The sequence below is a fragment of the Lissotriton vulgaris genome, chromosome 10 (assembly GCF_964263255.1).
Source record: "Lissotriton vulgaris chromosome 10, aLisVul1.2, whole genome shotgun sequence".
Classification (NCBI taxonomy): domain Eukaryota; kingdom Metazoa; phylum Chordata; class Amphibia; order Caudata; family Salamandridae; genus Lissotriton; species Lissotriton vulgaris.
The window spans coordinates 72,004,704-72,031,441 of record NC_141698.1 but is presented as its reverse complement, the minus strand read 5'-3'; the positions used below and the strand labels follow the sequence as shown (position 1 = coordinate 72,031,441).

Genomic DNA, 26,738 nt, shown 5'->3' with positions numbered 1-26,738 from the left:
CTCTCGCTTCTTCTCTTTTTTCCGAATTAGAAAGAAGTGGAGACCAATTTTGGACCTCAGGGCCCTCAACAAATTCCTGAAGAAGCAGTTGTTTCGCATGGTGATGATCCAGGAGGTCTTACAACTACTGGAAGAGGAAGATTTCATGACGTCCCTGGACCTTCAGGACGCTTACTTCCATATCTCGATTCACAGAAATCACAAAAAATATTTAAGGTTTACAGTGGCGGGCAGACATTTTCAATTTTGGGTCCTGCCCTTCGGGCTCAAGTCTGCACCTCGCATCTTCACAAAATATCTTTCCTCAGTTTCTGAATATCTCAGGCAGCGCCATCATCAAGTCTTTCCGTATCTGGACGACTGGCTGATCAAGGCTCCATCCTTGAAAGACGCGTCCAGGTCTTCCAACGCCTGTCTGCAACTTTTTAATTATTTAGGACTCGCACTCAATCGGGAGAAATCAGTCCTTCTGCCTTCTCAGCGCATCAATTTCCTAGGTGCAACTCTCGACACACGACTAAAGAAAGCCTTTACATCTCAAGAGAGAAATAACAGGCTTCTGACACTGGCTATGCTCGTGACTTCAAAGAAGACCTTAACAGTCCGACTTTTCAAATCCCTACTGGAAATGATGTCATCATGTATCCTCTTGATACCTCACTGCAGGCTACACATGCGCCCCCTCCAGGAGGCACTCGCAAAACAATGGGTCCAATGCACAGGGACTTTCGACGATTGCATAAAGGTCACTCCTCAGATGGTCAAGGCCCTTCAATGGTGGATATCGGTTTGAAATCTTTCTCAAGGCTTACCATTCCTGGTTCCGGCTACACCACATGTCATCACGACAGACGCCTCCTTGGAAGGTTGGGGAGATTTCCTCCAAGAGCTACAGATAAGCGGGAAGTGATCCCCCTTAGAAAAGCGGCTCCAGATCAATCTCCTGGAGCTACGGGCAGTCTTCCTCACCCTTCAAGCTTTACTTCCGAGAATCAAAAATTTCCTAGTGCTCGTCCGTACAGACAACACTAAGACGATGCACTACCTCAACAAACAAGGAGGGACTCGCTCAATGACACACTCTCACGAGTCGTAGAAAATTTGGAACTGGGTAATCGGACACAATATATCTCTTCGGGCGGAGTATGTTCCAGGCATGGATAATGTGCTTGCCGATTCACTAAGCAGACAGAGAATGACGTCTCACGAGTGGGAACTGGATCAAGGAATCCTCAACCAAATTTTCTCGAGATGGGGCACTACTCAGATCGACCTGTTCGCCACAAGGTTCAACACCAAATGCCCACACTTCGCAAGTTGGCATCCCCAGAAAGGGTCCCTAGGGAATGCATTTTCGATCGCATGGTTCAACGTCTTTGCGTACGCCTTTCCACCGTTTCTAATGATTCCCAGGGTCCTTAGAAAACTGAAGGTAGAGCCTTGTACTCTTTCTGGTAGCCCCAACTTGGCCACGCCAACATTGGTTCACGGAACTCCACCGTCTATCTCTGGAACCACTGATGCGTCTGCAGAAGTTCCCATATCTGCAACCAGCAAGTCCAACATCCGAATCTGGCCTCACTCAAATTAGCCTCTTGGCTCCTGAGTTCAGAGAATTTCAAAGCTTGTCTATCCAGCCAGAATGTAGAGCAATCTTGGCTCGGGCTGATAGCACCAACAAAACATACTCTTTGAAATGGAAGAGATTCTGCGTCTGGTGTAGAGGTCAAGGTATACATCCTTTCTCTTCTTCTCCGGAACAAATATTGCCTTATCTTCTCCATCTGGCGAACTCAGGCCTGGCTCCTGCTTCCATCAGGGTCCATTTGGCGGCGATATCCTGTTACAGAAGATCTCCTACTGGCCCTTCTCTTTGGTCTAACAGATTGGTCAAGCAGTTTTTAAAAGGACTCTACAGGACCTTTCCTCCTGTGAGAATTTTGCCTCCTACCTGGCACCTGAACACAGTGGGTAACCAGCTTATGAAGCACCCCTTTGAACCGGTACACAGGGCTGACCTGAAATACCTCTCTTGGAAGACAGCCCTCCTACTTGCTCTCACCTCCGCAAGACGGGTGAGTGAGCTTCAAGCTTTATCAATACAAGAGCCTTTCCTGCAATTTAAGCAGGATAGAGTAATCTTGCGGACAAACCCAAAGTTTATTCCAAAAGTCCCGTCGGACTTCCATCTCAACGAGCCGGTGGTCTTACACTCTTTCTTCCCGGATCCCACGTTGGCAGCGGAAAGGTCGTTGCACTCTCTAGATCTTAAACGCTGCCTCAAATTCTATATTGAAAAGACAAAAACCTTCAGGAAGTCTCTTCAGCTATTTGTGGCTTACAGTAGACCCAGGAAAGGTCTTCCACTCACCAAGCAAAGTATATCCCGCTGGAATTCTGTAGCTATTTCGTTTTGTCATGAGCAGGCAGGGCAGCCCCTGCAATCTAAGGTGCAAGACCACTCTACCAGGGCAATATCTACATCCATGGCGCTGTTTGCAGGAGTGCCGGTCATAGACATTTGTAGAGCGGCAACATAAAAGTTGCCACATACCTTCACTAGGCATTACTGCCTGGACACAGAACTCATGAAGGATGCTGCGGTGGGACAAGCAGTACTTCGTCATCTGTTTCAGTAGAGGTGAGCCTTCTCTTAATCCCTCCATCCTTCTCATGTATGCACATTTCTCTATTGTATAATTTAGTGGTATCTCTTGCTTTCAAATGCATGTTTCTATTAGTTGTTTGATATGTTGTTATCTAATGACTTGCATATCCTATACCATCCGAATTGGGCTTTATTCATTGCTTGCAATTCTGATTCAGGCATGTGAATCTATGAAAGACACCCCTAATACTGGATAAGAAATGCGTTACTTACCTGTAACTGCAGTTATCCAGTATTGGTGTGTTTCATAGATTCACATGCAACCCTCCCGCCTCCCCTGGAAGGGCTCACCTACTTCTCTCAGTAATACGCCTACTTAGCTTTGTGCGTACGAAAATCTGAGGGACTGAGGCTCCTTCCAGGAGGGTTCTAGAGGGAGGTGACAGCTGATTGGCTTTTTTCTAGAGTTTAGTCGTTTCTACAAAAGGACAGAGATAGGTTAATAATATGAGGCCTGTAGGCCTATTTATCTATATGTCTATGGGACATTACTTTATTTATGTACCGGGGATTCCCATTCCGACGACGGGGCATGATTCATGCATGTGAATCTATGAAAGACACCAATACTGGATAAGTGCAGTTACAGGTAAGTAACGCATTTCATCTGGCTCATAGTATTCTCCCTCATCCGAGTATTCTTGACATTTTAAATGTCGAGAATACTCTGAGCTGCGTCGTAGAGGCTGTTCTCATCAGAGTCTTCATTATACAGGAGGTGGGATGGCAGGAGTGAGGGCACCTCAACGAGGTTTGGGATCGTGTTACCCAATTATGTTTTATAGTCTTTTGGATGGTTACTGTTAAACTCGTCGACGATTGTCAAGAAGGAAAGAGGCAATGAGTATGGACTGTGGCTTATTGTCTGTGCTGGAATCGTTGCGAACCGGGTAGAGTCCATGGAGGGGAGATCACCCGGTCATCCGTGGCGCCGGCAACGGTGAAGATTTCAGTGATGATGAAATCCTATTCGTCTACGGCACAGGAGCTGCAGTCGACGAGTAAGATGCCGCAGTCGACACAGTAATAGTGTTAATGGTAGACGCCACTGAAGGGACTGTGGCCAGCGCCGTCTTTTCTGCCTCGTCGATGGTGATGCAGTGGATTATCCACTCGTTAGCGGTGCTGAAGACAGTTTTTTTTAAAGCATTCTTCATCTGAGGTGGCTGTGTTGGGGGCTCTGAAGACTATTTCTGAAGAGATTTTGAGGGAAATCCGACTTCTTTTGACCTTTCTTGATGGAAAAGGGGCATGTTTGTGAGGTGATTTGGGGGGCTGATGTGCTTATAAGCACTCTCAGAAGCCCTTTTGGACACCTTTTGCAAAGGTTCCTGAGAGGTATAATGTATTGGATCCTCTCTAGCTCTTTTGACCGGTGTTTTTGAAGATGACCTGGATTGGGTGTCGCTTTCCTCAGCAGACACTAGGTTGTCCCTGTATTTGAGTCTCTGCAGCTAAAAAAGGAGATGTCACTTCCTGATCCTTTGAAGTTTTAGTTGGAAACGTGAGACATACATTGCAGGCCTTCGCTTTGTGCTCTGGATAGAGACAGTATATACAGACTTTATGAGGGTCATCTGTGTAGCCTCTTCTTTATACAAGTGCCACAAGGCGCTTAGGCTGTGGAACCCTTCCTGGCTTTCTCTGTGAGGGGCGGAGCCAGGCATCCCAGCCCTGGTGGGGCCGTTGTGGAGATTAAGCAAGCTATTGCCCAGAGTTGTAGCGTGGGGCCCATGATTAGAGAAGGCGCCGAAGCGAGAATTATCGGGTCCGCGGACATTGATCCTAGACCCTGCCGCGTCGGGAATTGAACCCTGATCCCGGGCCTGATGTCTGCTTCAGGGTCTGCTGCCTCTAACCAGTGAGCCACTCTTCTTCACATATGTTACCGGGAGTCTCTGATGTTCCGCAATGGGTCCATTTAGAACGCCATCTTTTATCTTCGGGCTCTGATATTTCTGCACTTTATGGCACTAAAATTGCACGTCAAAAACCCACAAACCCAATCCTATCAGCCATGTCCAAATCGTGGCAAAGAGCACACCGTTTATTAAGCTTAAACTCCCATATACATGAAAAGGAACCCATATGGAATAATTCCGGTGTTCGTATTAATTCGTATTAATAAAAAGGTATTATCATGGCCATTATGGGAAGCATTTTATAATGGTGACTTTAAAACATTCACACAAATACAAGAGGAATTCGGTCTTCCATCACATCAATCCCTAAAATATAACCAGCTCAAGCAATGTTTGGAACAACAATTAGGTTCACATTCTCTGGTACTGTCACATTCACTGATAGTATCATACCTAAATACCTGGGGAAAGCATAATGGAGTGATATCTGGTTTATACAGAGTTTTTACATGACATCTTTTTTCTCAACCTCTAACACAGACACTACAATTTAAATGGCAGTCACGACTTTCAATTTCTTACACTACTGGTGCAAGGGAGACAATAATAGAGAATCTAGATAAAGGAACCCGTGAAGCTCGACTTAAATTTTGTCTATTTAAGATTCTTCATGATTGGCATTGGTCTCCTGCAAGATTAAAGAAAGCTGGTTTAATTTCCCATGCCAACTGCTGGAGATGTGATAACACCAACTGTGACTCAGCACACATTATATGTGACTGTCCATTGATTCAACCTTTCTGGGTATATGTGGGAAAAATCTTATCTTCTACTATGCCTTTACATCTTCCATTCACTCCTGCTGTTATTATCCATCATGACCTTCAGTTATCTCCAAAACTCACCAAACCCCAATGTCGTCTTTTTCACACAGCAATGGCCACAGCAAAAATATGTATTCTACGCCATTGGAAATCTCCATCTCCTCCTTCGCAAGAAGAATGGTTGACAACTATGTTCCAAACAGCATCACATGAGAGAATAATTTATAATCTTCAAAATCAAACTGACATATTTCTTCGTGTTTGGTCACCTTTCCTGAATCTGAATAGTGGCATGGATATTGATGACAACACTCCAGGATGGATACTAATACCCCTTGAACTGACATTTGACAATATACTTTCTTTCTTACTCCCTCCCCTCCCTCCTTCCTCCCCTGGTTCTCATGCTTTCCTATTATTATACTAACTTATCGTTTTGTTGTGTTATCATTTTATTATTCTATTATCTTATTATTGTCTCTCTATAATTGATATGCTCTGTTAGTTCTTATATTAACTATTTTTCTATATTCTATTCAATACTCCTTTCTCGATATATTTTACAAATGAATTACTCCTCGTGGGCTAAGGAGATTGGTCATGTTACTATTTTCTATATTTGTAGCTATATATAATGTTTAATCTTTATACTCAATTTATATATCTGTTGAGTTAACCTAAAATTGATTCTTTAAGACTTTTATATTTCTTATATATGTTGCTTGCATTATTTAAATAATTAACGTTTCTCACACCATATTTATTCAACTGTATACCTTACTGTTTATCTTTATAGTTGTAAGTGTTATTTATTGGTGCATAGTATTTATCATATATGCATTTTCTCTTTTTCATTTCCATATATTTTGTATATTTATTCATATCATTCAAATTGTAAGTTATTATTAACTTTATTGTACTTATGATGAAATTCTCAAAATGACAATAAAAAAAAATTATAACATAAAAAAAGACCCCAGAGCATCCGCCTCCCCCTCCCCCTTCTGCTCCGAAATCTCCGAGATCATCTTCGGTGTACCCCAGGGCTCATCCCAACGCTGTTCAACAGATACATGGCACCGCTCGCCCAAGTCGCCCGACTGCACGCTTTCAACATCATCTCTTATGCCGATTACACCCAGCTGATTCTCTTCCTCACCAACGACCTCCACACCGCCAAAACTAACCTCCACGAAGAAATGAAGGCCATCGCCGAATGGATGAGGAACAGCCGTCTGAAGCTGAACTCTGACAAGACGGAGGTCCTCATCCTCGAATCCGCCCTCTCGGCCTGGAATGAATCCTGGTAGCTAACCGCACTGGGAACAGCTCCAGCACCCACCGACCACACACGCAACCTAGGGGTCATCCTCAACTCCATCCTCTCCATGACTAAGCAGGTCAACGCTGTCTCTTCCTCCTGCTTCAACACCCTCCACATGCTCCGCAAGATCTACAAGTGGATCCCCACCGAAACGAGAAGAATGGGAACCCAGGCCCTCGTCGGCAGCAGGTTGGACTAGGGAAACGCCCCTCTACGCAGGAGCCTCGGCCAAACATCTGAAACTGCTTCAATGCATTCAGAACGCTTCTGCACACCTGATCCTCCACATCCCTCGCCGCAGCCACATCACACACCACCTGAGAGACCGGCACTGGCTCCCCGTCAACAAGAGGATAACCTTCAATCTCCTAACCCACGCCTACAAGGCACTCCACAACACCGGACCAGCATACCTCAACAGACGACGCAGCTTCTACACCCCCACCCGCCAGCTCCGCTCCGCAGACATTGCCCTCGCCACAGTCCCCCGCATCCGAAGAGCGACCCCCGGCGGCAGATTGTTCTCCCACCTTGCCGCCAAGACCTAGAACGCCCTCCCCACCCACCTACGGCAGACCCAAGACCTGCTGACCTTCAGAAGACTCCTCAAGACCTGGCTTTTCAAGCAGTAGCAGCATCCCCGTCCCCCAGCGCCTTGAGACCCTCATGGGTATGTAGCGCGCTATATAAATGCCATGATTGATTGATTAAGTTACCAGGGACTCCCGTCTCGATGACGGGGAATGATTCAAGCATGAAAATCTATGAAAGTTCCCATACTGGACTAATTACCATGATTCTCATTGCTCTCAAATGGCCTCATCAAATATGGCCAGAGCAGCAGTATGTCAACTTCCTTCTGCACAAAGATACCCTGACCATACAGCAGGGAAAGATGTTCAACCCAAATCCAGGGGAACGGCTATTAAGAGTATCGTTCATGAGGTAGCTGAGTTCCAGCATTTACACTTAATTAAAGAAGCTCATAGACTATTCACTAAAAGGTGCTATGCATTCAAGTGGAAGAGGTACTTACATAATATTAAACTAACAAGCTCCAACATGTTTCCTCAGAATGCGGGCACAGTCCTATACCTTACAAAATCTGACAAAATATATACTCCTACGATATTGCAACTTATTTGAAACACTAAGCATTTTTTTCGAAATCCTGCTAATCAAATGGTTCAATGAGGGTGAAAAACAGAATCTTTCCTGCTCAGGCAGTACCTTTCCCACTGTGGATCCTCAGCTTGGTCCTAGCTAGCACCCTTTGAACCCATACACAAGGCTGTACTCAAACCACTTGCATTAAAACAGTCTGTTCTGTGGCCATCTCATCATTTAGAAGGGTAAGCAAGTTACAGGCGTTCACATTGCAGGAACTGTAAATATTCATCATAAGGAAAATGTGGTTATGAGAACACACCCAAAATTCTTACAAAGCATCATTTCACCTTTATCAGCTCGCCATCTTGTTTCAAGAAGCCCTCCTATTGTGCCGAAAGGGCCTTAAACACACACTGATGTCAAAATAGCTAGCATGTGTTACATACAGGGCAATCCGAACATCAGAAAAAAACAGCTGAGAAAAGTTTAACAACAAAAACATTCCTAGCCCTACCTACTAGAAGGCAGAATTGTGCAAAACATGTGACTCTAGAAGAGTGTTGAGCACAAAACCATAATTTCAGGTATGTAACTTTTCAATGCAGCAATTGTCATTAAAAACGAATGAGTACACTGCCATAGACCCCACAGTTGGCTTATCCATCTCAGAATATGACTAGAAGTCCAGCCAATCAAGTGGATGGGGTCATGGTTCCGGCCCTCCTTAGAGGCTCAAACTGGTAGATTTTCTACTGCAAGGTATCAGGAAACAGAGAATCCTCTGAGCGCTGCTCAGCTACTCTACAGCTGTTCTTTTGACTTGATCTCGTCACTTCAAGTGAGCAGATTGTCTGCATCTCTTCTGTACAAGGAGTAGGGGTACGTTTTGTGAATTGTTCTCACTCTTAACAGTTTTTGAATCCTCTCATTCAAGCACTCTTTTTAGGCCATGTGAGTGAGTTATGTGGGGCCAGGAACGTCTACGCTGACGACCTGCACAAATAATGTATTATTTGTCTGCATAAATCTGTCCAAAACCCATAAGATAGCATCATTATATGCAACTAATAGTTCCAAAAATATTAAAGGACAGAAAGGGAATGTTGTTGCGTTTTCTGAATGCTGAGTCACCAGGGTCATCATCCGAAAAAAAGTGCTTTGAAATCTAAAAGCTCAAGTTGGAACACATGCATGAAAAGATACCGATTCTGGAGCTTCCTCAGAGCCCTGTGTGCCACCACCAAGAGATACTCTGTCCCTCCCCTGAAGTGACATACTTCTGGTAATGGTGAGGGTGCACCTGCAAACTAAAGAGACTCACCATCTAAGAAAAAGCTGAAAAATAAACACAAAATGTATGTCTCCACTATCCACGAGTGTATCACACTCCCTTAGGAGATAGTCAGTCAACAAAGACACCATCTTTGAGTACATCTTAGACGATGTTGTCACCTAAAGGTTCATCGCCAACAACAGTCCCACTATCAAAGTACAATTTATCGTTGAAGAGTAAATCTACTAAATGAGCCAAGATCAAATTGACCAACTAGCCATCACACATGAGTCTACTATAAATAAATAAAAAAACATCCAACAACAAATTTATTTTTGGTGACCAAGCTGCCAAGGAAGGCCCTGTTGACGGAGCATAGGCCCCCCTTGATGACCTAACTAGCGCAGCAAGCAAAGACTGCAGCTTCTTATGCAGGGTTAAGCTTTTGAATGCGAGTCAGTGTATTTAATGTAATGTTACGTTCACAAATTATTAATGTTCAACTTATTAAACAAATAAAATGTTCTAAAAGACTTCTGCTATCACTACAACGTTATACCCACAAGTAAGTTTTATATTTTATCTAACCTTTCTTTGATTTTATAATGAAAATGAACATTTAAGAAGGTTATGCTCACCGCCCTTTATCCACACCTTCCCTCATTCACTCTTTGGCAAAGAGGGAGCAACCAATAGACAGAGTGCTCTTCCCCACTTAGGCTCTTTCACCATACGTCTTTCACAATTGCCAGTCTCTCATCAATGTTCACGAAAAGACCAGCAGGGCTCTAAATCCGCAGGCACTAAATGTGTTTTTCCACTATAGATAAGTAAGTCTCCGCCACATGTTTAGCACACTTTTTGTACAAACCACAATAAAGTATTTTATTCAGTAATATCTGCTACAACCTCTGAATTCATTGTGAAACCTGTGAACTGCAACTTCTTTTCCAGTGCATGGCAAGTGCATTTTTGCAGTACCAAGCATAGTGATTAATAAAGTGTTGTCCACTCTGGACATTTGCTTCAGCCTTCCATGGTTCAGTGCCATAATCACCCCTCCCCGTTCTAGAGTCAGGGAATACCTCCTTTCAGGGTGGTTGGATAGCCGAGCAAGACGACCATTTGCAGTCCTTACTTAATGTACAAAAGGTTTTGTCTCTTTTTGTGTAGATTTTCCTAAGCAAATTTCGAGTAGGATACCCGAGTAACTATATTTTATAGAAGGATTACCTAAACTGCGCAAACCTATGGCTCTGTGGGTTGCCATACACACAGGTTCTCTCCTCACTCTTGAAAGTTTATTTGCAAAATATAAGCCTTATTGTAATGTACTTCTAGTTCCATAGCAAGTAATTTATACATGATTGTGGTTGGTTCCCTCCCAAAGGGACCACTTTTTGGGTATTTACCTTAAATTCATCCTTTTCTTCTGACTACGAAAAGTGGTCAAGGATGTACCTGTCAACAGGATCTCTCCTTACCTTGAGCTGTGACACCCGATGCAATGTTTACAAAGTGTGTCCAATCATACCATATATACAGGTGTATGGATATCTCCTTATTAGTCCAGGAGTACAATGGTTGCAAGTCTCTTTTTGTGGGTGTGCTTGGATGCTTTCTTTCTGTCAGTGCTTAGGACCAGAGCAATGCAGCCCTCTTACCGGCTCCATCCCATGCTGCATGTAAGGCTGCTGTTTCTCCAACCTGCTTGAAAGTTTGCTGTTGTTAAGCACCACCACCAGTTTCTTCTCCCTGTCACTTCCTAGCTGGCCAAGGATACTCATGGCATGGAGCTCCTCACCATGCATCTGTGGAGGACCAGTCTGTAGCATTCAGTGTTTGCGGCTGCCCCAGATCCAGCTAGTCCTCCACCGCCCCACACATCTGCTCCTAATTTGTGTTTTGGCAGGTGCAAATTTGGTGGTCTCAGGCTGGAATCATCTGCTCCATCTCATCATCAGTCCAGTGCGATGAGAGGGCTCTGCATGTGATCCCCTTCATATTAAATGAGTGTCACCTAGGCACTAGGCGCATCAGTCGCCTTAGTCGTCTGGGCTGTTCGGAAGCTGTGTAGCGTAGTTCCCCAAATGTCCACCATCTTGGAAGCCAGTCATTACCCCAAATATTCTAACTTGATTATACCACCAATTTTAAGGTATGTTTTTGTTATGCTTACTTGCCAATTTAAGGATTTTCTGGTGTTCTGTATGACGATGCAAGGTATTGAAAAGGAGTCATAATGGGTGTCGCAGGGTGAAACCACTGCACATGCTTTAGAATTCCTTTTGTATCACACAGTGAGTAATGTAGTATGGGTCGCTGCCTAGGAGAAGCTGCAGCAGAGGCAAAGAAAAACCACACTAATGATAGCAATCTGCTGCATCTCCTATGTCTTGGATGGAGCCTGAAAGTGAAACATTGTTTTACCTATTATAGAGGTGACAAGGGTGCTAACATGAAGATATATACCTGCATAGTCCTGATGAATGAATATGGAAATTATTGTTAGTTAGGATAGTTAGAAGAGTGGTGAGAAGGTGACCGGTGCAAAGTACATTTGTAGGGTGCTTATTCCTCCGTTATCGGTGTGGTGCCACAACACCCCATATTGTGTGCACAATGTGTTATCTAGCCGTAAGAGACAATATGGCATGAAAACACAGAATACTCCACATTATTTCATCCACTGACACCCGATACGACTTGATACACATATCCTACTTGTGATCTTTATACAGAATCCCGCTTCTGTACTCAAAAATATGAAGTGCTAAAGGAGTTCTATGTCTATTGGGCTTGCATCATCCATGTTGTCTAGTGGCCTACAATATATTACCATTTGACATTGCAGGGACCATGCTGGAGGGAACGAGAAGCTTGTGAAGCTGGTTTCTGGATTAAAAGTGTATGGCGGAGACAGCAGAGTAGGAGCTCTGAACCAGAAAGTTTCTCATCTCACTACTTTTCAGGTAAGTCCAATAACTGCTGTGTGGTATTTCCAGGTGCCTCTAGATCACTCGTATTGAATACTCCTAATAGTTCATGTCTATGTAGAATGTTCCATATACACAGCTTCTGTTGCAAATGCATTTTGTACAAGAATATTACTCTTTTTTATCTCATGGCAGTTGTACACAACTGTCTGGTTGTACCCTATTTAAATTAGCTGGTTACTGTTCTCCCCCATGTGGGACTGATGTGGTAGTTCTAGTGATCACAAGTCACTGATCATGTTTTCAGCATTTCTTGTACAGTTGTGCAAGACTTTTGCAGGCTTGTACTATATCCAGTGCAATGATTGTAATCCAGACGTTTCATTAAGATCTCTTGTCCATACCAATGGTCACTGGAGTGGAACATTTCTGGGAGCTGTTAAAATTTAAAAAAGTAGAAAGTTATACAGAAAGAATTGCTAAGTAATAAACCTACCCTATAATTTAGAGATTATTCATGTCTAGAAAATGTGTATGCTCTTTTGAGTTGCTAACCATGTGATGTGGGATGGGAAGCGAAGGTTGCCACAGGCAGGGCAGCTTGATTCTCCTTTACTTCGGGTCCACACTTCTTGGAGTGGACTGAACACAATGTATGTAGACCAGTTCTGGCCGTGATTGAGAGGAGAAGCCCAAAATCCGGTAAGGGCTCCAGAATTTGCCACATCACCAGCCATGCCTGGAATCACAACTTGATCAGGACTTCAACCTTCCATTGGGCTTTCACGAAGAAGACTCCATAAAAGGCACCACCATGGTGAGAGCAGTGGCAAAAGTAGCAAGGGGAGAGCGCAAGAGCTACATTACAAGCAAGGACTGGTGGGGAGTCACTAAAAAAAGGAAAGGGCTTTTATGTCTTTTTCACTCTTATTCACATGCCAAATTCCCTGATAGCCAAATGTTAGTGTCTTTTTTTAATAGGTTGAGTCTAGAGTCAGTGCACAAGTGCTGCTCTGGTGAAAATCTGCTGTAGTTCAGTATTTGAGGGAAGCCCCGCCCACTTCCCGCCCATATTTTCAGTTGGCTTCAGTGTCTCTGTCCTTCATAAATGCTGCCTTCGATTCGTTTATAGGGCTGTTAGTGCCTCCTTATTACGGCCATGTTGTCATTTGTAGACTGTGAGCACTATTTTCTTTAATGAGGTTCTCCTACTGCCTTCTCTACTCCCCTCCCCCCCACTCCTGTTGTCTGTGCCTTCTCACCCCCTCTCCCAGCCCGCACTACCGTTGTCCATGCCTTCTCCTCCCCCGCCCGCACTTCAGTGATCTGTGCCTTCTCCCCCCTCACTCCTGTTGTCCGTACCTCCCCCTGCCCTCCTTCCCATTGTCCGTGATGACTACCGTGTGCAATGCAATAGGTCTTGCGTAAATGCAAGTCCTATTGCATTGCAAATACTTCTTGTTTTATTATCTGTTATTGTCTTTTTTTCAAGGCAGTTGACATGCATTTGGGTCAGCGTTTTACTTTCAAGGTGGAAGCCATGGATTGGCTGATACCATTGTTTGTAGGCGTATGTATTTCCTTCCGCTCATGTCTCGCGAGAGTAACCTTAGTTGACACATTGAGGAAGTGACCATCGATAAGACTACTTCCGCCAACATCAACCAACTTTGACTTGCTCATGAATAATTGCTCAGCATGTTACCCCAATATTGGATATCTTTCATAGATTCACAGGCCTGAATCTTTCCCAGTCGCCGAGATGGGAGTCTCACTGTAAAATACAAAAGCAATCTATCTCCTTATAGGAAAAGGACCAAAAGTCCGCTCCAACCAATCAGCTATCAGCACCCTCTAGAACACTCCCAATAGAAGCAGCCCTCCTCAGAGTTTCACTGTACGTTGTGTGGAAGGGAGTCTCCCTGAGTGCTAATCAGTTTTCTTTTCTTCAGCTCTTCAAGCAAGCATGTCTGACAAGAAGGGCCTCTTCCGCTCCTGCAGGACCTGTGGGAAGAAGAGGGTCCACGTGGATGATCTTCACAAAGATTGTCTTTATTGCCTCTACCCCAAACATGAGGCGAAAGACAGCAAAATCTGCTGTACCTTCCCCAGCAAGACTTTAAGGGACAGAGAGGCAAGATTACTTTTATGGCTCATGTCTAAAGAGCGTCCATCTTCGGCTGAGGAAGAGGACCGAGCTTCTACATCTAGCAAGAGGGTTGGTCTCAAGAAGGCTCCTCAGGTGAGGGAAGAAAACATCTGAAAACTTCCCAAGAAAAATCTCTTCACAAAGAAAAAGGAGTTCTAAGCACACCTCTGAACCAGCATCATCTCTGCCTTCTACTCCACTCATCGAGAGTCCAAAGTCATCCTCCTCAGAAACTGTGAGTAAAAAGCAAAAAAAAAACCTGTGTCGATGACGACTTTTACCACATCGTCGACGATATGTGTTACGTCGTCGACGCCATCATCAACGGCGACTATTTTGACGATGGATATTTTATCAACTATCTCATCAACGAGAATTTCTATTTCGATGAGACCATTGTCAAAACCTGTCTATGGAAGAAGCCGTCGACTAAGATTCTAGCTGCACCGTCGACGGCGCTGCACCGTCGACGCCATCGACAGGAGAAGCATCAACGACAATACCGTTGACGACGACACCGTTGATGGGAGAGTCAACTCCCCTCCTGACGACATCGGAGGATTTCATAATTTAGAGCAGCTTCTAGGTTCCAGCTCCCTATTACGGTCAAACAAACAGACAGTTTTTTACATGATTTCAAAGAGAATACTAGGAAGATCATTCACTCTATTCCCATCATTGATTACATCTGGCAAGAGAGCGTGAAAATCATGAAGACACCGGCATCCATAACCGCTGTATTACCTCGAATAGAGAAAAAATACTGTGCTCCAGAAAACAGTCCATCTTGCCTCATAGGTCATCCAAGGCCACATTCGGTAATATCTCAGGCTGCACAACGGCGTTCGAAAAGCCCAGCAACACCAATTACCACTCCTCCAGACAAAGAAGGACGTTGTATGGACGTTTTAGGGAAAACATTCTCTTCTATGGCTGCAGCTTCAATTAGAGCTGCCAATGCCTTGGCAATCATTGGCCGATATGACCGCCAAATGTGGTCCAATATAGCGGGATTGATAAACCTTATCCCAGAGGATCAAAGAGAGGAGTCACGGAAGATCTTACTAGAAAGTGAACGAGCTACCTCCGAAACAAATGACTGCACGTTAGATATCGCTGACACGAGCTTTTGACAATTAGCTGGGGCAGCTGTTCTTCAACACCAAGGTTGGCTTAAGGCGACTTCCTTTAGACACGAAGTTCAGATGAAGATACTGGACATGGCTTATGATGGGGATTCCCTGTTCCGGAAACATATAGATGATGCTCTTTAGACAGTCAAAAATGACAGACACCGGTAAATATTTAGGTGCTCTACAGTATGGACGCATACCTTTCAGAGGAGCCAGAGGGCGAGGGTTCTCTACATATTGGGGCAGCTATCAGTTTAATCAGCAATATCGATAGTACCAACCTCAGTACCGACAGACGTATAACCAATCCTCTTACCGTCAGTCATCGACGGCTGGTTTCTCTCGCAAGGGTGGCCGAAAGAGAACACAACAACAAGGCCAGGATTCAGCCAGAACGCAGTGAGCTTCTCAGGGTGCCAGTCAACCTTTCCCCCCTACCCGTGGGTGTGAAAATTTCTGTTTATGCACAGCACAAGATCACTTCAGACCGCTAGTTGTTGGACCTTGTCAACAAGGGTCATACACTGGAGTTTCTCCAGATACCACCTATCACTCCGCCCATGGGTCCCCTTCCCCTCGTCTTCACTTATTGCGCAAAGAAGTCTTGATCATGCTCCTCAAGGAAGCAATAGAAGAAGTACCATCCGCGCAGAGAGGAACAGGTTTCTACTCTCGTTTCTTCCCAATCAAAAAGAAGACAGGAGAATGGCGACCAACTCTGGATCTCCACAATTTCAACAAATTTCTCAAAAAACAAACATTCCGGATGGTAACACTTTACGATATTCTGGGGTGCTTGAACTATGGGGTTTCATGACTTCTCTGGACATGGAAGACACACTTTCATATCCCTATCCATCCAAAACATCGAAAATATCTGCGATTCACAGTGGCTGGCGCCCACTATCAGTTCAAGGTGCTCCTGTTTGGTCTAAAATCAGCGCCACGGATTTTCGCCACGTGCTGAGCACCAGTAGCAGCGACTTTACGATCCCGTGGGACTAAGTTTTACCATACCTCGACGATTGGCTGCTCAAAGCTCAGTCGAAGCAAGAAGCCAAGGTTGCTACAACAATGTGTCTCCGTCTGTTCAATTCACTAGGGCTCACTTTGAACAAGGGCAAATCAAATTTGATTCCAACTCAGAACATTCTATTCCTCGGAGCTTCCCTGGACACCGTCCAGTGCAAAGCATTCTTGTCTCAAGTCAAGTGCCCCTTCAAAAATTATCAACAACCATTTCAAAAAGAGCATCAGTCTCTGTTCGAACATTCAAATTGCTCCTAGAAATGTGCTCTACAGCGATCAACTTGATCCCTTTAGCGCGGCTCAAGATGAGACCTCTTCAAGAGGAATTGCAGAAACAAAGGCAACAGGCATTGGGTTCTTTCGAGGATGCTATCCAAATAACGTATGGTGGACGCACTCCGTTGGTGGTCTCAAACAGCAAATCTTGCCAAGGTCGCTCCTTTTTGCAAGACATCCCGGATTTCGTATTAACGACAGACGCTTCCATGGAAGGATGGGGGAGGTCATCTGCAGGATTTACAGATCCTGAGAAGATGGTCTCAGATACAGAAACATCAGCACACCAACAGTCTGGAGCTTCTGGCCATATTCTTGTCTCTTCAGGCGTTCCTTCCAAGGATAGCAGGTTCCTCTGTGCTGGTCCGTACCAACAATACGACCAGCATGTGGTACATAAACAAACAAGGAGGAGCAAGGTCTATAACTCTTTCCCAGGAAGCGCAAGAATTGTGGGAATGGACAACGTTGCACGGAATAACCTTGAAAGCCGAGCATGTCAAGGGTCTACACTAACTGATTTGCTAAGCAGATCTCTATCCAGCTGCCATGAGTGGGAGTTATAACAAACTCAGACAATGGGCAAACCAGCTCTAGATCTATTTGCGTCACAGGAGAACAAGAAATGCAGATATTATGCCAGCAGGTTCCCTCAACCGGGGTAAAGGGGCAATGCCCTTTCAATGAGATGATTACAAAAAAGGGTAAACCCGGAATCACTGGGACCTGGGTACTAATTGGTATATAAGAAAAGGGGTCCCAGTGTATGGAAGGGATTACATTAACAAGGAGAAATAAAATCATGGAACATTTGCAACAGTTTTCATGAAGCAAAAACGCAATAGATTAGCACACAATGGTATTTAATCACATTGGTGGAAATTCAAAAATACACATGTCATTCTTAAGGGAAACAGTATCATGGAAAATTTCACAAAGGCGGTGCCCGAAGGGGGATGGGTAGTGCAAGGTAGTTAGTGAAGGGTAGGGTGGTTGAAAGGTAGTAAACAACTCAATATTCTTAGAGGAAAATAACATCCTACATCCAAACCAGGCAGGTTTCAGAGCCAACCACTCTACAGAATCAGCACTATTGTCAACAACAGAAACCATAAGAGCTGCACTAGATCAAGGGAGGAAGGCAGTTTTAATCCTCCTTGATCTATCTGCAGCTTTCGACACGGTGTCCCATGCCATTTTATTACATCGCTTGGTTGAAGCTGGCATAGGGGGCACCGTGTTGAACTGGTGTAAAAACTTTCTGTTACATAGAAAACAGATAATCAGATTAGGACAGTTTCACTTGGAGGAGAAGGAGATTGGTTCAGGGGTGCCTCAGGGCTCTAGTCTGAGCCCCACTTTATTCAATCTTTATATGGCACCCCTGATCAGTCTAATTGCCTCCTATAATGTGAGCACAGTTGCATACGCAGATGACACAACTGGTCCTAGTTCTGGACGATGATACAGATAGGGCCGAACAGGTTCTGAAAGAGTGTCTGACTGCGACTTTCACCTGGATGCATGATAACCATCTTAAATGCAACTCTGCTAAAACAGAGATCCTACCATTCGGAAAAAACAATCTCTTCTCTCCACACACTTGTTGGCCATCGGATGCGGAAGCTCCCCCAAACACCATCAGTGCAACTCGAAACTTGGGCATAAAATTCGACGACATGCTATCCTTCAAACAACAAACTAAGGAAGTAGCTGCCGTTTGTTTTAACATCATCAAAGGCCTACCCAAATTCTTCGACTACCTGCCTCTGCCTGCCCGCCGCACAGTAACAATTGCTCTAATTACATCTAGAATTGACTACTGGGGGGAGGAGCTTCGCGGGCAACCAAGATGGCCGCGTAAGCTCGGAGCTCCGTGGACCTTCCGATCCTCCGCAATTATCCTGCCCGTAATCCTGATCCACGAGGGTGGATACTCGTTGCTGGTGGCTACCTGAGGCGAGCACCGTTTTCAGAACTCAAATCGGTGTCTCCTACGCGGAGCTACGTCGAGTGGGACTCCGCGCCAGCCCGGTGCCATTGTCTCTGCGGACTCCGCTACTACGTCTTGCTGAATTGCGGAGTGCCAGCCTGCTTTCGTCACCGGAGAAGTGTGCTGGACAGCGGTACTAGTTGGACGGCGAAGCGCACCTGGAACTGTCTTCCGCTGACGTCCCGGATACCATTCCGGGTTTCTGGGCTTGGACTTGCCTGGCATAGCCCTTTGTTCCTTGGAACCCAACATGGCGGGCAAGGGGGACCTCGACAAGCCGTCTAATAGAGGAGGGCGCAATAAACCGCAACAACAACAGCAGAATCGGATTGAGCGCTACACTCAGCTGAAAACACCGCCTGCTACAGGTCCCTCTGCCAAGGGCATCCCGCACTCGGGCTCGCCGGACGGCTCTGAGCCCACTTTGACCGACATTATGGGAGCCATCACTAGTTTCCGGGAAGACATGCAGCAACAGCATGAAGTCCTCACACACAAGGTGGATGGCATGGCTGTTGATTTGTCCCTCATCAGGGCCGACCTGGGCAAGACTAATGACAGGGTCAAGAATCTGGACATTAAGACGGCCAGTCTCACAGAAGACGTTTCGGATATGCAAACGGAGGTCCGGAACCTACAGAGGACGGCGGAGCACTTCGCGAAGCGGCTGGATGATTTCGAAAGCCGGGCCAGGCGGCAGAACGTCCGCATCGTCGGCGTACCGGAGGGTTCGGAGGAGGCGGCGACGGACCTCCTCGTTGAAGATTTGATCAGAACACATCTTGCCCCGCCTGGCCTCAGCAACTTTTTCTCGGTGGAGCGTGCCCACCGGGTACCGGGTGGCCCGCCGAAGACTGGCGTGGCGCCTAGACCCATCGTGGCCCGGCTGCTTAACTTTCGCGACAGGGATGCCATCCTGCAGGCCTCCAGGCGCCATGGCCCTCTCAAATTTCAGAACGCTGATGTTCATTTCTACCCAGATTTCACCAGGACAGTGCAGCGACAGCGCCAAAGCTATTCTGGGGTGAAGCGCCGGCTACGGGACCTGGGCCTTAAGTATTCTATGATGTTCCCTGCTAAGCTCCGGATCGAATACGAGGGCCGTGCCCTGTTCTTCGACTTCGCCGAGAACGTCAGTGACTGGCTGGACACTCTACCACCGCGTCGAGAAGCACAGGAGGACCACGAGGGTGGCGCGGCTGGCGGCCCGGACCCATGAGACTTGGTTCTGTACTGGGTGACTAAATGACTTTCTTGCTGGCCTCTGGGGCTATCCAATGTCGCTCTATGTTGCCGTATTATCTTTTCTGTCAGTACATGGAGGGTGGCGGGAGGAGTTCGCGGAGAGTCCTTACTCCCCTGGGTGTCTCTTTGTAGAGTAGTTATGGGGCGACAGGCACACTGCTGGTTGGGGGGGCTTTTTAGTCACATGCAGGGGTGCAGGGTGGGGGGTGCAATTTCGTGGGGTTTGTTCTTTGTTTGTTCTATTTCTTTTTCTTCTTTAAGGCAATGGACTGTGTGTTTTGTTGAACAATGTATGATCGGGTCGAACGGAGTCGGGTGGGGCGGGTTGCTTGGGGATGGGGGGTAGGAAACTAAAAGTGCTTAGCTGGAATGTCAATGGATTAGGTGATAGGGTTAAGAGAGGGGTGGTGCTCCAGCTGATAAAAAGGAACATGCCTGATGTAGTTTTACTGCAGGAAACGCACTTAGTGGGCAACTCTTGTAGGGCCCTGAATCGCAAGGGTTATAAAATGGTCGCCCACTCTGGGTTCTCTTCGGGCTCCCGGGGGGCGGGCGTCCTTGTACGTGCGTCCCTTCCGCTTGAGATAGACGTCACCCTGCTAGATGATAGGGGGCGTTACGCAGCTGTGGCGGGGAGGTGGGAGGGGCGTTCCCTGGCCCTGTTGTCGGTTTATGTTCCCCCTGGTCTCCAGTCTAGCACCTTCCGTGACCTTGGTGGCGCCATTTTGTCTCTGCCCTCGGGCCTGCTGATCCTAGGGGGGGACTTCAATTCAGTCTGCTCTGGTACCCTGGATCGTCAGCCACCGAGAGACCTCCCGGGTTCCCAAACGTGGCTGCCGACCTTCCTTGACTCTATGGGTCTGGTGGACTGTTGGCGACTTCTACATCCGGCGCTTCGCCAGTTTTCGTTCCTCTCCGGTGCTCATGGAAGTCTGTCCCGCTTGGACTATGTCCTCACCCTTGCGGCGCAATCGCCTGCCATTTCTGAAGCGCGTTTTTTGGCAAGAGGCATTTCCGACCACTCGCCGTTGTGGATCTCCTTTGACTTTGGTGTCCTTTTGTCCAACCGCCCGGCAGCCGTAAATCCCTGGTACTTCCGCAACCACAACATGCGAGCGCTGCTGGCCAAGGCCATCGCCTTATACTTCACAGAAAATATTGGCTCAGTGGGCTCTGCGGTCACCCTTTGGGAGGCCTTTAAAACGGTGTTGCGGGGTGAGGCCTTGGCTCTCATCGCGGCGGCCAAAAGAACTCGTGATGCTGATCTCCTGCAGGTTGAGGAGGAGGTCTTGGACCTCGAGTCCCGTCTGGGGCCCGAGCCCGAACCCGCCCTCCTGCATGAACTCGCTCTGAAGCAATCGGAGTATCACGATCTTGCCACGGATGCAGCTCTGCTCTTAGCGAAAGAGCAGCAAGGCCGCATCTATGACGTCGGAGACAAGGCTGGTAAATTGCTGGCCTGGCTGGACAGGCGGGAGATGGCGAGTCGAGTGGTTCCGGAGATCCTGTGCGAGGACGGAGTGGTGGTCACTGATCCGAGCGCCATCGCCGAGTCCTTTGCTGACTATTTCCGGGGGGTCTACACCTCCGGGTCAGATCGCTCCGAGGCCGACTCGGCTGAACTCCTCTCGGCGATAGACCTTCCTTGCCTCTCTGAGGAGGACAGGGTGGACATTGACCGGGACATCACCGCGGACGAGATCGCCTTGGCGATCCGCGCTTTGCGTACGGGTAAAGCAACCGGACCCAATGGCATACCGGTTGAACTATATAAGATCCGGCCGGACGTGATCTCTCCTCACTTGAAAGACATGTTCCTCCGTGCCCGTGAGGATGGCGTCTTCCCCCTGGACCAGCGACTGGCCACTATTGTGGTTATTCACAAGGATGGAAAGCCGCGGGATGTTTGTAGGTCCTACCGCCCTATTTCTCTCCTCAACGCCGAACCCAAGATCCTGGCCAAACTGTTGGCTAACCGATTGGTCGGGGTTATTAGCGACCTGGTACACCCGGATCAGTCCGGTTTTATACCCCGCCGCAATACTGCCCTTAACCTGAGACGCTTACATGGCGTTATGGCCAGAGTTCACGCCCTCACTGAACCGGCGGTGCTGGCCTCCCTTGATGCCACAATGGCTTTTGATTCCTTGGAATGGAATTATTTGTGGGCAGTCTTGAAGAAACTTGGTTTTGGGCCGGGCTTCCTGGGCTGGGTGCAACTTCTTTATTCTAGCCCCCTGGCTGCTGTTACGGTGAACGGTCGTATGTCTGCTCCCTTCGCACTTCAGCGAGGCACCAGACAAGGCTGTCCCTTGTCTCCGCTCCTGTTTGCGCTGGCTCTGGAGCCCCTCGCGGCGATGTTGCGCTCGCACCCAGACTTGCATGGGATCTCCTGGTCCCCGGGCTTTGAGGACAGGGTCTCCCTGTACGCGGACGACATCCTGCTGTATCTCACCTCCCCTTGTAAGTCGCTTATTGTGGCGTGCGATGTGCTCCGGCTGTTTGGGCGTTACTCCGGCCTGATTATTAACTGGGCCAAATCCTCCCTTTACATCCTCAAGGGCGACACGCCGCGCCTTCCCAGAGGCTGTAATATCCAACTGGCGGGACAAGGCTTTAAGTACTTGGGGATTTACATTTCACATAACCCTAAGGCAAGGTATGACCACAACTTGCTCCCCCCGCTCCACCGTTTGCGGCGGGACGTGGAGAGTTGGCGTAAGCTCCCTCTCTCGTTGCTGGGCCGGGCGGCGTTATTTAAAATGATGTCCCTGCCCAGGTTCCTGTATGCCTTGCAAAATACTCAGGACCTTGTCCCGGCCCGCTACTTCAGGGAGGTCGAGAGTCTGCAGCGTGCCCTTCTTTGGGACGGACGACCCCGTGTCGCTGTTCGGAAGCTCACCATGCCATGGTATGATGGGGGCATTGCGCTACCAGACGTGCGGAGATACTACTGGGCCTCTCAACTTACCGCCATCAATCATGGTTTTTACGGTCCCGTGGACAACCCCGGTTATGCCATGGACCGCTGGCTTTTGCACGGAGGCAATTACTATCGCGCCCTATATTCTAAATCCTTTGATCGTAACCTCACTGGCCCGACCAAGGCGGCGATCCATACGTGGCGGACGATCACTAAGATACAGGGCTGGCAGGGCAGGCTGACGAGATTTACCCCACTCTTTGATTCCGACATTTTGGGTAAGCTTTGGCACACCAAGGGCTTCGAGAAGTGGGATCTCATAGGCATCTCGAGGGTTGAGGACATGCTCTCCAGGGGGGAGGTCAAGACCTTTCCACAGCTGCAGGCGGAGTATAAATTGAGTGCCACGGAGTTTTTCCGCCACGCCCAGCTACAACACGCAATAACTGCCGCCAGGCCGGAGGAGGGTGACATCCCCGAAAGTTCCCCTTTGGAGGACAGGGTGTTGGACGGGCATATGCCTGATAGCGCCATCTCTCTGTCCTACAAGAAACTGATCAACGTCCAGGTGGACCTCCTCCAGCGCTTGCGGGAACAGTGGGTGGCCGATGGGCTTGAACTGGACGATGAGGACTGGCAGAGTGCGGTGTCCTCCCCTAAGGAGGTAGCCATTTCCTCGCGTCTGAGATTGGTCCAGTTTAAAATCCTTCACCGAGTGTATGTCACCGGCCCCAGGCTGGTGCACATGGGCTTCTCGCCGGATGGCCTTTGCCGCCGAGGCTGCGGAGCCATTGCCACCTTTCTTCATATACTGTGGGAGTGCCCCGTTATTGCCCCTTATTGGGAGAGGGTTCATAGAGTGATGCGGGAGGTGACTGGAGTGGAGTTGGCGGCGGAGGCGCGAAGGTGCCTCTTGAATGTTTGGGAGCCTAATGACTATGATACGGCGCAGACCCGATGGGCCACACTGGGCAATATGGTCGCTAAACGGGACATAGCGCAGAGGTGGGGTTCTAATGTGGCCCCCCTGGTGGTACAATGGAAGGCCAACATGGACTGGTGTATGTTGCGCGAAAAGACTGTGTATACTGCCAGGGGGCGGCCTCAGACGTGGAACAAGGTATGGGGTGCCTGGAATGCCTATAGAGGGGACTTGTGTTTACCACCTGCACCGTTGCCACGAGATGAACACTTGCCACCATAGACGTTGACGACAGCTATGTTACTCTTGTACTGATTCTCCTGTTCTTCCTTCCCCCCTCCCCCCCGCTTTTGCTACAGTCTGTCTCAGTTCTTTCTACAACTTCTCCAGCTCCTTCCGCCTCCTACCGACTAGTGGTCTTCTTCATTTCCATTGCCTTTTTCGCGCCCTTGGGCGCTTTGTTTAAGTTTTTGTTTTAAAAAATAAAAAACAACCTGCATTGTCCTGAAATGAATCGCTTGGCACTATGACCGTGCTATACTATGCTGCCTTGCCTCCGGGATGTTAGGCTGAATAGCTGTGTGCTTTTTACAATAAAGGTTTTAAAAATTTAAAAAAAAAAAAAAAAAAGAATTGACTACTGTAATAGTCTGTATGCAGGGGTGGCAAAATCTACCCTGCATAAACTACAGATGGTTCAAAATGCGGCGGCCCGGCTGGTTCTGAGATGGCCCAGAAGATCATCAGCGTCAGCAGCCTTGGACACGTTGCACTGGCTTCCCATCCAGAAACGTATATTATTCAAAATCCTCGTGATTACATTTAGAGGATATCATAAGCGCGGCCCAAAATATCTGTCCAATAAATTTCACAGATACCACCCAAACAGAGAACTCGGGTCAGCCACGGCCACTTTAATGTCTGTCCCCAAGTTCAGACTGGCCACCAAGGGCGGAAAATCACTGGCAGTCCTTGGAGCTAAAGCCTGGAACACACTTCCAGCTCACCTCCGAGCAACTGCATCAGAACAAATCTTTAAAAAATCCTTAAAAACCTGGATTTATGGATTGGCCGAATCAAAATGTAAAACCCTTGTCTAAACTGATTACAACATCTACAGTTCAGCTAAAAACATCTGATCTATCAGCAATGAAGTCGCAGCGCCAAGATGCTCCCTGGAGTGATGGTGCGCTATATAAAAAACCCCAAACATCAAACATAAAAACAATAAATCACAGACGGTTCAGGTATACAGATGTTTATATACCAAATAGCCTACGCCTAAACACTAAAAGTATAATGCCATATAACACACAATATCACAGTTATTGAATCACTGTTGAACGGTTACTGGCAGGTATTAAAGAGTCGACGTTTCGACCCCTTGACCGTAGGTGTCTTTGACCTTACTGCTGGAGTCTTCATCAGGACTGGTGTGGTGTGAGCGGTAAAAGGGGCACCTATGGGAGAAAGGGGTGTGTGTTTTAGAACCCTCACATGTACAGTGAAATATTAAAATGTTAAAAGGAATCCCAGTGAACTGGGCAACGTAATTTGTTTTACCATGACGGCAGCGAAGGGAGGGGGGGTATCTCTCACAGTCCAGCAGTTGGGATAATACGGGGCTCCAGGGCTCCTCAAAGATTTGTGGCAGAAAAGGGAGACGTCACCTAAACAATAAAGGTGACCATTAGCCGTATGATCGGCACACAGTGTGATAATGGATAAAGATTTTAGGCCATGCTGCACTTACTGATTGTGCTAGCATATTCCTTCTTAGTAGGAAACGTGAGTATTGAATCAACACACGGTTTAATATGAGAATCCGGGATTAGTCCGGGAGTACAAACAGAATGGATCTGGAGAGGAGCAAACAAACAACTCTAGGTTAACTTGTGGGTCAACCAATTCTCGAATGATATAGTAATGAAAGATCATTGAGCTGAAATGACATTGCAACACATCAACACAGCTTAAAGATTAAACGAAAGGTCAACTGACACTAAATTGTTAATCTATAAACAAGTACTAAACAGAGGGGGAACCGGGTGGTTACTTGGATGTATCGAGTGGCAAATTAAGGACTGCGTGGGACTGCAGGGACCGCGGTTATAGTCAACGAAGTCATAGGGCGGCCACCCCGCAAGATGCAAGGTGTGTCTCAAGTAGTCACATGCGTTCGGGACAATAATCAAAAGGCAATGCTCTCAGCCCATCGTGCTGGTGAATGAATCACATCTGAATAATATGTATCAAAACGCTATATTAAATAAAAGCTGGGGCAGAGAGGTGTCCAATGAATGCTGAACTCGACCGTCAAAAAGCGGCGGGATCAACTGGAAACATTAAAGACTTTACGGCCTCAATTTTAAATATGCTAAATATGCTAAGGAAAATGCATGATTGAAGGCTACACCGAAGTGTTAGGGCGCCATTGTGTGACAGTACGAGGAACAAAACAGAGAAGCGGCTTACCTGCTTGATCACGAAACGGTGTCCATGAGTGCGACCGTTGTTGTGCTCCTCACTAAAATAAATAGGGAAAAGTACCCGCTTCTAGCGTGCACGCTCAGATTTAGCGTGACGTCGAAAGCGTGTAGGAGAGTAAAGAAAGACTACACTTGGCGTCATGGTTGCTATGGACGCCACTGGCCATTAAAAACTTGACTCTAGGGAGGCATGAAATGACAAAGCCAGAGTTGGGCTTAACGTACAACAATACGTTACAAAAGGTATCAGACTGATAATCTTCATACGGAGGCATTGGGGCACAAAATCAATATTGTATATATTTCCAACGTCCAGTATTGTACACATGCATAATATTTGAGCCCAACAATGAGAAGACTAGACTCTGGAAAAGCGTACAATTACAAGGCCATGATTATGCTTGACATCGAGGGAGAGACGCATGTTTTACCATCATATTGCAACAATGTATTGCATTCACATTACAACGAGATTCAGAATGCTAGTGTTCATAGTTTGTCAAATGGGACCCATAATGCAATATTCTCTGTAGTACCTCCAACGTACAAAGTTGTTCACAGGCATAATGTTTGTGACAGAGC

The 26,738-nt window shown here is 46.9% G+C and overlaps 1 protein-coding gene across 8 annotated transcripts in view; it reads left to right on the top strand.

Annotated features, from left to right (window-relative positions):
• The window catches only part of LOC147684688 (hydroxyacylglutathione hydrolase, mitochondrial), a 699,222-nt gene that overhangs the window by 304,391 nt on the left and 368,093 nt on the right, over window positions 1–26,738 (top strand). For all 8 annotated transcript variants that reach the window (XM_086940518.1, XM_086940519.1, XM_086940522.1 and 5 more), the window contains one exon: window positions 11,916–12,033. In XM_086940518.1, coding sequence (XP_086796644.1) covers window positions 11,916–12,033 — 118 coding nt within the window. The remainder of the gene's footprint in view (window positions 1–11,915; window positions 12,034–26,738) is intronic.